The following is a 13,247-nucleotide window of genomic DNA, read 5'->3' as shown; positions in this document are numbered from 1 at the left end:
TTCTTAATTCCATGTCGGCACGTACTCATCAGAGCTAACTGGAATCTGGGGCAGAGAATCTCTCAGTCATCAAATATGTTGCTTAGAGTGAGGGGCCTCCACAGTGCGCAGGCTGCTGCCCTTGGCCTCTGAGAAGTCTGGGCTGCTGTGTGTGCTCCCTTCCTCCTGCCACAGTCTGGTTCTCTGAGACACCGGAACAGCAGCTCAGACTTGCAAGGCACATACACGTAGCCCGCAGGTAACTGCAGCCATAATCCCTTGGTGTGAACCTTTGCATTTGGAAATGTGGCTTGTACCTCAACTATAAATGACTAACATCGCACCATTTCTGAGTATCTCCTCTCACTGCCTGTATCAGTTGAGAATTAGAGAAACCATCCATGGCAGATGGCCTAAGCAAGAACCCCTTCCAGACGATGGGCCTGTCAGGGATTTGGGAGTGGGAGAGGGTAAGAAAAGCAGAATCCCATAGTTCTCTTTTGGGGCCGGGATCCCACAGTAAGGAAGCCATCTGCAATGAGCAAGCAAGAGCCAGGGGCTACTTAGTGGCTCCTGAGAAACACATTCCTCTAGTGAGGTCACTTAACCACTGGGAAGGGAAGTCTATCTGACGCTAAAATCTACAGCTGCATACATGCGTATGTCCACGTCTCTGTGTGTGTGTACAGGTAGGTGTGTACCTTTTTCTTCTGGAGTTCTCTGAGAACTCCTGAAGCAGTTCTCTTGCTGACCTCCTGAGTTTGGTCAGCAAGACTTTTTCCCTGCTTTATCCATGCCCAACCCGTGCTCCCATGTGCCACTTCCACTGTCCTTCAGCAGCTATGTCCTTGTTCTAAAATCCTGGCTGGTGAGATTAGCTCCATCTTGCCACAGGGAGCCACTGGGTATAGAGAGGGGATACACTTGTCACATCAGCCTTGGCTGTTTCTGAGTCTGTTCTATGTCAGAGTCTGTTCCCTTGTGGCAGCCCTTCAAACTTCACTGGGCATGAGAACCAGCCTTTAAAATGTACAATTTCAGGCTATAGCTCTAGAGATAACTTTAGGATGGGGGTAGGGGTAGGGTCCAGGTTGCCTAGAAACTACATTTTGAGAAGCAGTGCGTTGTATCTGACGTTGCTGGTCCTTACTTGATGTTTCAGTAAGGAAGAGAGAAATCATTTTTCTGGCCCTAGGCTACACCTCCCTTTTGTCTACCTTCCCAAGACATCACCAATGAACCAAGGCAACTAGATGTATTTCCTGAAGTATCCCAAAGAAAACGGAACACACTATGGTTCCGAATGTTCTGTTTATGTCATAGCTCTACTCTTAGGTTAAGCAGCAGATACAAATGTGGACAGAGGCCTAGAGTCCAGCCTCCCATCCCACATCTGACAGACCCCACAGAAACAGGAACCACTGTTCATCTTCAAAAGTATGCACTTATTTCAGGGGAGAGTAAAGAGTAACCTGGAGCTGTCACCTCTGTTAGAGGAGGGCTCATCTGATCTGTCTGGTTAATTACCAAAAAAAGTCCAGTAACAGTAAAAATGACTTGAAAGTTCTTGGATATGTGAAAGAAGAGAGCTGATCAGCACATGGTGAGTGCAGTAAGAAATTAGCTTGAGAATTTAATTTTGATCGGTTGCCCAGGGCAATTGCGAGACTATGGTTGATCTAAAAGTTATTTCACTGGGCTCATACCCTCTTACCCTTTATCATAAGATTCATACGGAATGAGGAATTCTAACTTTGTCTCTTAATCGGCTCATAACCAAGTGAGTAAATGGTCGAGATGGTCCTCAAACCACTAACCAGAAAAGTTCTGGGGACATCTGGAATACATTCTCACTTCTTTCCTGCAATCAACAGACTTCATCCTTCACAAGCAAACAAAATGCTTCCAAGTGCCCAAACCTTTGTGTTCATTCACTAAGAAGGCAACAAAGTCCCTTTCCTGCCCTGCTGGGTGTCCATTTTCTCTTGGGATTTCAATCCCAAGAAAGTCTACAGGACCCTGTTGTAGAAGTCTCAGATTCTGGATTCTCCCCCAGAAACTCCCTAAGGCAGCTAAGTGAATCCTACAGTGGGCTCTGCAGCCCAACTTTCAAACTTTCCTCTAGTAGACACCAGAAAGGAGACTGAGGAAAGGTGAGCAAGCAAGGGCAGTGGGCCCAGGACAGCGCAAGAGGGGGCGGGTTGTGCTGTAGAGCTCAGATGGACTGTTGGGTGAGCAATGTGCAACTGGGTACAGAGGCACATGCCACCAGAGGGCCACACTGTGGGTGAGCCTGCCTGCTGTGGGCGGGAATGGAGACATCTGAACGCACCAGCTTCCCAGCACAGGTGCTACCCTTGGCCCCACCATCTGCTAAAACAAAATGTAAAAATAAAACATTGCTTTATAGCTCCTATTTCTAAAATGAAGTTTAAAAATTGCCCAGCAATAAAATAAAATGAAAAGTTGGTTCCATTTCAGTCTTTTTGTGAATGCTGATTGTTGGGAAATTAGCAAATGGAAATTTGCTTTTTGTGAATGCTGTTTGTGAATGCTGATTGTTGGGAAATTAGCAAATGGAAAAAAAGAAAATAGAAATAGAATTACTTTATTAATCTTAGAAACCAGTAATTTGAAAGGGTGCCCTTACCCTGGCTCATGTGGTCTGCAGCACACCGACTTGTCTCCTCCCTTCTGGGAGACTTGTGACGCATGCTCTTCCCTCCCCCAGTACCCTCTGAAAAGGGAAGAACAACTTTGGTAGATGATGATGTTGGGGGTTAAGCTTGAACAAAGACAATATTGTTGAATAGGCAATCTGGAAAAGAAGAGGAAGCAAAATGCAAATAGCCAAAGAGCCTCTTTTATATCATCTCTGTGCAGCAGCAGGAAGAGGACAGAGGAGACCTACGCAGGTGGGGGGAAGGGAAGGTAAAAGATACATATGTGCTCTGATGGGGTAATAATGCATCAGCTGCATGTCCCGACTTCCCAGCTCCATCAAAACCTGGAGGATCTGTTTTCCTGTTGTCCCAAGAAAAGTCTGGATTGGCTGATTGGCAGCCATCTACTGCCATGTCTGCTTGAAGGCTTTGGGGACTCTGAGGCAGCCAACAAAATACTATGGACCCCCTCGCAGTGCTGGTGGATGCTTCACCCCAGGCACGCATCGGGAGTGGCGAATAGGTTCCTCCTGCATGTGTCTGTGGCTCATCTTTTAGTGTGAGCAGGATCTGAAAAAGAGAAAGTCAACCACTCAGTGACTAAAATGAGAGCGCGTGGCTTTACATACAACGTCTGGTATACTTAACATCACTGAAGACTAAAGAAGTGGTGGCCCGAATAAATGGAGTTCACCTCCAAGCACAAAGCTCCTAATGGTCACCACTTTTGTGGGAAAACTTGCTAAAACACTCCTGTTCTGCTGCTGCTGCTTTGGTGTAGTTCTCTTAGTTTCCTTTTTACTTTTTCTTGGATAAAAACATTTTATCTCTTTTGCTTCACAAATAGAAGATGCTAAATATGTTTTTTTTTCCCAAGAAATTCAGGGTCAGCATGATCAGCATTTTTAAACCTGTTCTTTGTACACTTTTTGGCGTTTTCTCCATCTCCCCTCAATGACAGGTTGTCAGATAATACTTGGCCTTCTACCCAACCCCTCAATCCCCATACTGACATACCCACCACCCAGGTTAAGAAAAGGAACATTACCCTGAATGCCTGTTAGACCCTCCCAGTTCTTTCTCGTTATCCTGAATTTTGTGTTTATCTTTGCCTTGTTTGCTTTTTAAAAACAGGCGTATTGCTACATACACTTACACCCCTAAATAATAAGTTGTGTTATGTGGGTTTGAATCTCATAGTGCTCCTGTGAGTTTCTTTGGGAATGCACACAGGAGGGAAATTGCTGGGTCATAAGTACTTGCATCTTCAACTCTCTAATGCCATCCTATCTTCCAGAGCGGCTGCACCATTCACACCATCTCTGGCAATGGATGAGTTTCCCTCTCTTCTCCACATCCTCTACCTGTGCAGAAGTGGTATTGCCTGAATTTAACATTTTTTGTGTGTCAAGTAGGTTTGATGGTATCCCACTGAGGTTTTTTTTTTTTTTTTTAACGAGATAGAGTCTCAGTTCGTTGCCTTTGGTAGAGTGCTGTAGTGTCACAAATCACAGCAACCTCCAGCTCTTGGGCTTAGGCAATTCTCTTGCCTCAGCCTCCCGAGTAGCTGAGACTACAGGCGCCTGCCATAGTGCCTGGCTATTTTTTGTTGCAGTTTGGCTGGGGCCAAGTTTGAACCCGCCACCCTTAGTATATAGGGCTGGCGCCCTACTCACTGAGCCACAGGCGCCGCCCTCCACTGAGGTTTTAATTAGCATTTTTCTGATTAGCACCTTTTCTAGTATCCACTGTGCATACATGTTTCTTCTATGAAATGCGTGGAATGCCTCTGCTTATTTTCCTATTGAATTATTTCTTTATTGATGTATTTTAAAAACAGCTTTGTTGAGATATAATTCACATATCATACAATTCATTCCTTTAATGCATACAATTCAAAGCCTTTAGTATATTCAGAGTTGTGCATCCATCACCACAATCGATTTTAGAACATTTTTATTGGGCAGTGCCTGTCGCTCAGTGGGTAGGGCTCTGGCCCCATATACTGAGGGTGGCAGCTTCCATCCTGGCCACCGCCAAACTGCAACAACAACAAAAATAGCCAGGCATTCTGGCGGGCACCTGTAGTCCCAGCTACTCAGGAGGCTGAGGCAAGAGAATCACCTAAGCCCAAGAGCCTGGAGATTGCTGTGAGCTGTGACAGCTGTGAGCACTCTACTGAGGGTGACAAAGGAAGACTCTATCTCAAAAAAAAAAAGAAAAGAACATTTTTATTACCCCCCAAAGAAGCCCTGTACCTCTTAGCCATCACCCCATACACCTCTCACTCCCCAGTCCTAGGCAACCACTAATCTACTTTCTGTCTCTGGGGAACTGCCTATTCTGGACTTTTTATAAAAAGAGAATCTAAGATACGTGGCCCCTGTGCCCGGCATCTTTCACTGAGTGTATTTTTAAGGGTCATCCACCATGGTAGCACATTATCATTACTCCTTTTTATGGCTGAGTAATATTCACTGGGCATACATTCCATATTTTATTTATCCATTTATCAGCTGTGGACATCTTGGTTATTTCTACCTCTTGGCTTTTAATACTGCTGCTACAAACGTTCATGGACAAGTTTTTGTTTGAACACGTTTTCCTTTCTCTTGGGTATAGATCCAGAAGCGGAATTAATTGCTGGGTGATACGGTAACTCTATGTTTAGCCATTTGAGGAACTGCCAAACTGTTTTCAACAGCAGGTGCACCATTTTGCATCACCACCAGCAGCCTGTGTAGGGTCTGATTTCTCCACGTGGATGCGAAGGAGGATCTGTTGTGTGTGGTTTTGATGTGCATTTCCTCAGTGACTGAAGAGGTTGACAATCTTTTCATATACTTATTGGCACTGTGTATTTTCTTTGGCATAATGTCTGTTCAGATCCTTTGTCCATCCTTAAACTTGAGTTGTCTTTTTCATTATTGAATTGTAGGAGTTCTTTATATATTCTAGATACAGGTCCCTAGTCACATACATGATTTGTAAATAATTCCTCCCATTCTGTGGGTTGCTGTTTCCTTGACAGTGTCCTGTGAAGCACAAAATTTTAAAGTTCTGATGTCCAGTTTGTCTATTTTTTACTTTTATCACTTATGCTTTTGATGTCCTATCTAAGAAACTGCTCATTGATTTTAGAATTTCTTTAATATCTGGATGCTAATTTTTTGGTTCTATGCATTACACACATCTCCACTTAGTTTGTAACTTGGCTCTTTTACTCTCTATGGTTTTTTTTTTTAGGAGTTTTATGCTTTATTAATTTATAAGGAAAGTCCTATTCAGGATAAAAATTAGATTGTATTTAGATATGCACTTAACAAGTGACCTTTTCAGAAAACAATTTTTTAAAAATGTTCAGACTTCCAGAAAATCCAGGAAAGTCACCCTAAAAAGGGATGGCTTCTTTAAAAAGAAAAAAAAAAAAGCAATATCCTTTTTAAAATAAAAAAATTCAAGTATATACACAAACACAAAAATACTGTAATACACTTCAATGTCCCCATCATCTAGCTTTGATAATCATCAACATTCTACCATTTGTTTCATCTCTCTCTCCATGTTCTCTTCCTGGAGTACTTTCAAAGCAAACCCAAGATAATATATCATTTCACCCGTAAATATTTCAGGATATATCTCTAATGGGCAAGGGCTAAAGGGGAAAATGAAAACTCCACAATATCTTTATGGCATCTTAGCAGTTCTTAAGCAAATTTGTCAATTTTTTAACTTTTACAGTCTCCACTTTTGGGGTCTAATTTTAAAAATCCTTTCCTTACACTATGGTCATAATGACAGTGTATGCCAATGTCTTCTCAAAGACATATTTTTGCCTTTAAATATGAAAGGCATATTTAAGTCTTTAATCAATCTGACATTGTATACAGCGTGAAGCACAGATCTAATTTCATTTGTTCCCTCTATGATAACTAATCGTCTTAACATCGCTTATTGAAAAGTCTACACTTTCCTCCTTGAACTGCGATGCTTCTTGGTTGGTCATGAATCGTTTCCTAGACACAGGAGACCGGCTTTAGCTTTCTTTGTGCACCACCACATTCTCCTAAGTACTTTAGCTTGATAATAATTCTTGTTATTTGGTTAAAACAAATTGCACACAGCTCCCTGTTCTCATCTTTCTTCTTTCAGATGAGCTGGATTTTTTTATTCTCTTCCATATAAATTTCAAAATCAGTTTGTCAAATTAAATAAGTAAATAAACAAGTATACCCCTTCAAATCTATAAGTCAATTTTAGGGAGAACTGACGTCTTCACTAAACTTTAGTGACTTTTAATCCAGGAACACGTTGGTCCCTCCTAATACATATATAGGTTTTATATGTGTACTTTAGTAATAGGTCTGAAATATCTTTTGTTAGCTTCATTCCTAGGTATGTGTTTTAGTTCTCTGTAAAGGGTATCTTTTCTGTAATCACATGTTCTACCTGTTTGTTGGTGATGTAAAGAAATGTAATTGATTTTGGAAATGCTCTTAAAAAGCCAATACTTTATTTAAACATTCTTTTGGGGGTTTCTAATCAAATATATTATATATTTCCTGAAAATAATGATAGCTTTGTTTCTTCTTTTCTGATCTATACATCATTTCCTTTTCTTACTCTACTGGCCAGGACTCCCCACTACAGCACTGAGTAGAAGTGATGGTGGGTGCCCTTGTCTTGCTCCCCATTTGAAAGGGACTGAATGTGTTCAAAGTTTCCCAATTAAAAGCATGATGTTTACTGTTGTATTTGTAAAGATAGTTTATTACTAGGTAATGAAAGTTTCTTTCCATTCCAGGATTATTTTTTAAGCCACGAGGATACTGATTTTTATCAAATGCTTATTTTGTATCCATTCAGAGAAGCATATGATTTTTTTTCCTCCTTTAATCCGTTGCTGAAGTAAAGCACATTAGCCAATTTTTAAATATTAAACAGTGGTTCAAACTCTGGGGTAAGCCTAACTTGATCATGATGTGTTATCTTTTTACACATTATTGGATTCAATTTGCTAATGTTTGTGTTTTATTTGGAATTTTTGCATTTTCATCCATGATTAAGAATGTCTTATAAATTTAGAGCTTTCTTTTTCTTGTCAGGTTCTGAGTTGGAAGTGTTCCTTCTTTTACTAAACTCTGGAGTACTTTGTAGATTGGAGTATTTGTTTCTTGAATGTTTGTTTGGTAGGACTCACCAGTAAACCCATAAAAATCTGGCAGTGTATTTGTGGGAAGATTTTTCTTCTTGATTCAGTTTCCTTACTAATTAAAAGAATACTTTTTGGATTTTATGTTTCTTCTTGAGTAAACTTTTCTAAGTTACATATGGAAATTGTATCCACCTTACCAAAGTTTTAAAAATGTATCGGTATAAAGATATTCCTAATATCTTCCTATGATCTGTTTAATCTGAGGCTTAATTGTCTCCATTCATTCCTCTCAACTCTGTTTATTTTCCATTTTATTAATTTCCTCTCTTATCTTTATTATTTATTTTCCTTTACTTTTTACTTTCTTTGGATTTATATTATTGTTCTTTTTTTAACTTCTTAAGCCAGATACTTAGCACATCAACTTTTAGTCTCTCACCTTCTCTCACTGTAAACATAAATTTTCCTTTAGGCGTTACCTCAGGTTTTTTGATATTAGGTAATGTTTTCTAATTATATTATGGTTTTTTAAAATGAATTAACTCTCCATTTCCAAATATATGAGGATTTTCCAGGTGCATTGTGGTCAGGGAACACAGTCTTTGAAAAGCGATTTCAGGCCTAGTATATGGTTTCTGCAACTACCCTATGGATGCTTGCAAAGAATGTGTACATCATCATTTGTGTATATACAGAATGTATAACATTCTGATGCGATGTTATACAAATGTCTATTAGATCACACCTCATTTGAGTGGTTCATTTTCTAAAACATTACTTATTTCCAGATTGTTTGGCCTATCAATTACTGAGGTACATGAAAACATTCCACGATAAAGGTGGATTTATGTCCAATATATTTTCATAAATATGCATCTTATTTATTAAAAAATTAAATATATTAGGCTCGGCACCTGTGGCTCACATGGCTAAGGCGCCAGCCACATACACCTGAGTTGGTGTGTTTGAATCCAGCCTGGGCCCACCAAACAATGACGATGGCTGCAACCAAAAAATAGCTGGGCATTGTGGCGGGTGCCTGTAATCCCAGCTACTCGGGAGGCTGAGGCAAGAGAATCACTTAAGCCCAAGAGTTTAAGGTTGCTGTGAGCTGTGATGCAACAGCACTCTACCCAGGGTGACAGCTGAGGCTCTGTCCCAAAAAAATAAGGAGGCGGGTTCAAACCCAGCCTTGGCCAAAAAAACTGCAAAAAAAGAAAAGGTTGATTACTTTCCTGGTGAACCTTCAACCATAATACAGTGACTGTATTTCTTGATATGGTTCTTGTCTGAAAAAATCTATTTTGTCTGATAAATACAGCTTTCTTTTGGTTGATATTTCTCTGGTATATCTTTTCCCAACCATTTTCTTTCATGGTTTTTTTTTTTTTTTTTTTTTTTTTGGTGGGGGGAAACAAAGTCTCACTACGTCACCCTCAGTAGAGTGCTGTGGCATCACGGCTCACAGCAACCTCAAACTCTTGGCCTTAAGTGATTCTCTTGCCTCAGCCTCCCAAGTAGCTGGGATCACAGGCACCTGCCACAACACCTGGCTACTTTTATCTGTTTTATATGATTATGTTCAAGATCTCTTGTTCAGTAGACTACACGTGGATTTTTAAAAACCCAGGCTGACAACATATATATATTTAGTATTTCTGGTTGGCCATTTTCCCTTACCTCCACAGCTCCCACCTTGTCCCTGCCTGATACAGCAGCCACCATTCAGTCTTCTGCTCAGAACCCCATGATGGCTGGCACCCATTATACTCAGAAGAAAAGTGCCAGGCCTCTCCTTGGACCCCTGGGTCCTGTGTGATTTGGCCTGTTGTCTTCTCTCGGCCTCATCTGTGCCCAGTTTCCTCCTGTAAACTGCAGTCCCACTTGAACTTCCCAAACACAGCAGCCACATCCCTGCTCAAGTCATGTGCTCATGCTGGTCCCTCCACCTGGAATTCCCTTCTGTACTCATCTACCAGCTCATCACTTCATCCTCTCTTCAGGTCTGACCTCAAATGCCACTTCCCCTGACTAACTCTATTTAGAATAGTGCAACTCCCATTCTCTACCTTCTTTCATGGCTTTATTTTTCTCACATATCACTATCTAATATACTATTGATGTTACCTATGTGGTTTGTTGTCTGCCTTTCCCATCAGGGATTTCTGGCTGCTTTACTCACAGCTCTGTGCCTTGTGCCTAGAACAGTGTTGAGCACATGGCAGATGCTTGGTAGATATTTCTTGCATGAATGAATACGTCTTTAACTGGAACACTTCATCCACTTACATTTTGAAATGACTGTTTTCCTCTATTTCTACTTTCTTAAGTTGTGCTTTCTATTTGTTCTATCTTTTCTTGTGATTTATTCCTTTCCTCGTTCCATTTCCTCTCTGCTACTTTGGAAGTTTTATATTTCTATTCTTTTAATAGTTAATTTTAGCATTTGTGTATATTAACGATGTAAAGTTGAGATTAATCAATAATTTTACCTTTTTACTGCATAATATCAATTTAGACTACTTTAATTCCCCTGATTTAGATGGTACATCTGCTTGGATGTTTTCAATTCTTCCATATTTTTTTAACTTCTCAAGGACATATGCATCACTTTATTGGTCACTATGTTCATATTTGCCCATATTTTTACACATTCTTTACCCGTCATTCCTCCTGCACTTCAGACCTTTTTCTGAAGGTATCACCTTCCTCTGTCTGAGATACATTCTTTAGACTTTTGGGGGGAAGGTCTACTAGTGACAGATTCTTTTGGGTTTTAAGTGTTGGAAAATGTACTTCATCCTCACTCTTAAAAGATTTTTTTTAAAGCCAAATCTCTAAATATCGTCCTTTTCTTAGTTTTTATTTCTAGAACTCCAGTTAGATATCTATTGGGTCTTTTCATTGATTGGGTCTTTTCATTGGTTTTCTACCTTCTTTTCCTTCTTTGCTTCATTCCAGATAATTTCTTTAAATATATTTTTGAATTTGTTAAATCTCTCTTCAGCTAGGTCTAATCTGCCGTTAGGCCAAATCCACTGGTTTTTAAACTCTGATTTTTTTTTTTCAATTCTAAAAGAGCTACTCAGTTCTTTTTCAGATCTGCTCAGCCATAATTTTAGTCTCTTGGTTTTACTCATGTTTTCACTCCCTCCTTTAATTTCTCTAAATGTATGAGAAAATTTATTTCATATTATTTGATAATTTCAGTATCTTAGTCTTTGCAAGTCTAATACTGTTATCTGTTTTTGTTTTATTATTATTTTTTTTGGTGGCTTTTGCTTAGGATGCCTCATTTCCCTGTTTATTTTGTGCTTTTGTTTTGTTTTTAATTTTTTTATTAAGTAATTTGTACACAGATCAGAAATATATTTATGCCACTATGGGATTCAATGTATTGATTATTCATACAAATTGGAGTGCTTACATCCTACTAATCAACATAGCCTTTACCTCATTTACCCAATTACAAGATTAAGACATTTGTGTTCTACACCTGATAGATCCAACCTGTACTTGCAATAAGCTCCGTTGGTGTGGTCCCCCCTCTATTGACCCACCCCCCTCCCTATTTTGTGATCTTAAACTGTGCTCTTACATTTCTTACAAATTTAACTGTGTGATTTATTTCAGATTGGGGTTAAAGAAGGATTCCTCTTGATAAAATAAGCATTTGATTATGTTAGGTCCTGGGGCCACTATCAGTTTAGGACCACCTTAAATTAAATTCTCAATCTTAAGTTTTTCAGGCCACCAAGGCAATGTGAACTCAGATCAAAGCTTTTAAGAGGACCAACTTGGGGTTATAAATTATAAGGGGAGCGTCTCCTATACTCCACTCAGCATCAAGGATCAAGACAGGCAATTTTCTTTCAGTGCCAGAGTGGGTGAAGGTAGGGTGAAAGGGAGGACTTGTTTTTAGCCCCTTGAGGTGCCATCTTTATGTGAAGTGTCTCTCTCCTACTGGACTCCTCACTTTGGCATTTGCCTTTGTCCCATTCAGAACCACTTCAATCCCCACCCTGCCTGATGATTCAGTGATGATGCCTAAGAGAAAATGTATAGAGGACAATGTTACTGCATTATCCCCTCACTGCCTTGTGGCCATGATCATAGATACCCTGGCTCTTTTTTGTACGACTTTAAAATATGAGTCATTGAAGTTAACCCATCTTCTTTATTTTTGCTTTGATGTCCTGGCCTGGAAATAATAAGTATGGATATTTGTACACTAACTTGACATTTATCAAATAAATGAAATTACACCTGTTTTCATTAGTTCTAAAGTCAACAAGCAACACAAACATACAATATATAATAGAACCTCTGTAAGTTGACCACCCAAGGGACTGTAACAAATTGGTTAACATATGGAGGTGGCCAACTATGAAGTGTATTCAAAATTACCCTTCAGAATCTTAAAGCACCTGTAAAATACATTATGCCAGTTTGGCAACTATCAGGCAGTCCAACAAACCCAATTGTTTTTTTTTTTCTTTTTTCAGCCTGCTGTTCTTCTGTTAACACCTGACTTAGGTGACTGGCTTGGTTTTGGGCCATAGAGAATGAAAATACTTTTTACACACTGTGTTCACTCGACATTTGCTAAGGTGAACTACCCTGTGAGAATTACCCAAGAGTGGAGAATGAGGCAAGGGCACATTCCCCCTTCATGGTTAGTGGGAAGCAGAAGTTCCCTGAGAGGAATGTTGGATAGACTCTGCTCAACTATCTAAATCATTGTTTCTTTTGTTGTTTAGGGGACATGGAGAGAGACTGTCTTGCATATATTGCTTATTTCCCCTGCTATACTCCGTTAACTGCGGAGACCACATTTTACAAATTTTCACATGATCCAGAGCAGTGTTACCCTATGAGTAGCAAAAGACTTCCAACTATGGCTCGGTGCCTGCAGCTCAGAGACTAGGGCGCCAGCCACATACACCGGAGCTGACGGGTTTGGACCCAGCCCGGGCCTGCCAAACAACAATGACAACTACAACCGAAATAAATAAATAAATAAATAAAATAACTGGGGGTTGTGGAGGGTGCTTGTAGTCCCAGCTACTCGGGAGGCTAAGGCAAAAGAATCGCTTAAGCCCAAGAGTTTGAGGTTGCTGTGAGTTGTGACATCACAGCACTCTATCAAGGGCGACATAGTGAGGCTCAGTCTCAAAAAAAAAAAAAAAGACTTCCACATAACAACACAAACTATGCTTTAGTAAACAACAAAAGACCTCGTATGATAAGTGGAACTCCACACTTCCAGGCCAGGGCTCCTACCACCCATCAGCTGTCTGGAGGGAAAGGATGTGAATTTTCGTTGAGATCATCTGACTCAAGGCTCTTCCAGTTTAGAAAAGAGAATTCATCATGATTTCCCTGCCAGTAAAGAAGACTCAGACCTCAAATGATATGAACATGTAACCAAAGCTATTTTTCTTCCCCCA

At 40.0% G+C, this 13,247-nt stretch overlaps 1 protein-coding gene across 1 annotated transcript in view; it reads right to left on the bottom strand.

Annotated features, from left to right (window-relative positions):
* Positions 1 to 2,571: 2,571 nt before the first annotated feature.
* TTLL5 (tubulin tyrosine ligase like 5) overlaps positions 2,572 to 13,247 on the bottom strand; it is a 308,822-nt gene continuing 298,146 nt past the window's right edge. Inside the window, exon 33 of the mRNA XM_023511518.1 lies at positions 2,572 to 3,212. Within this exon, the coding sequence (XP_023367286.1) occupies positions 3,190 to 3,212 (23 nt within the window). The 3' untranslated portion in view covers positions 2,572 to 3,189. The remainder of the gene's footprint in view (positions 3,213 to 13,247) is intronic.

Source organism: Otolemur garnettii, unplaced genomic scaffold, assembly GCF_000181295.1.
Source record: "Otolemur garnettii isolate 467f Iridium unplaced genomic scaffold, OtoGar3 scaffold00020, whole genome shotgun sequence".
Lineage (NCBI taxonomy): Eukaryota > Metazoa > Chordata > Mammalia > Primates > Galagidae > Otolemur > Otolemur garnettii.
The sequence above is the reverse complement of the archived record's forward strand: the minus strand, read 5'-3'. Positions and strand labels throughout refer to the sequence as shown.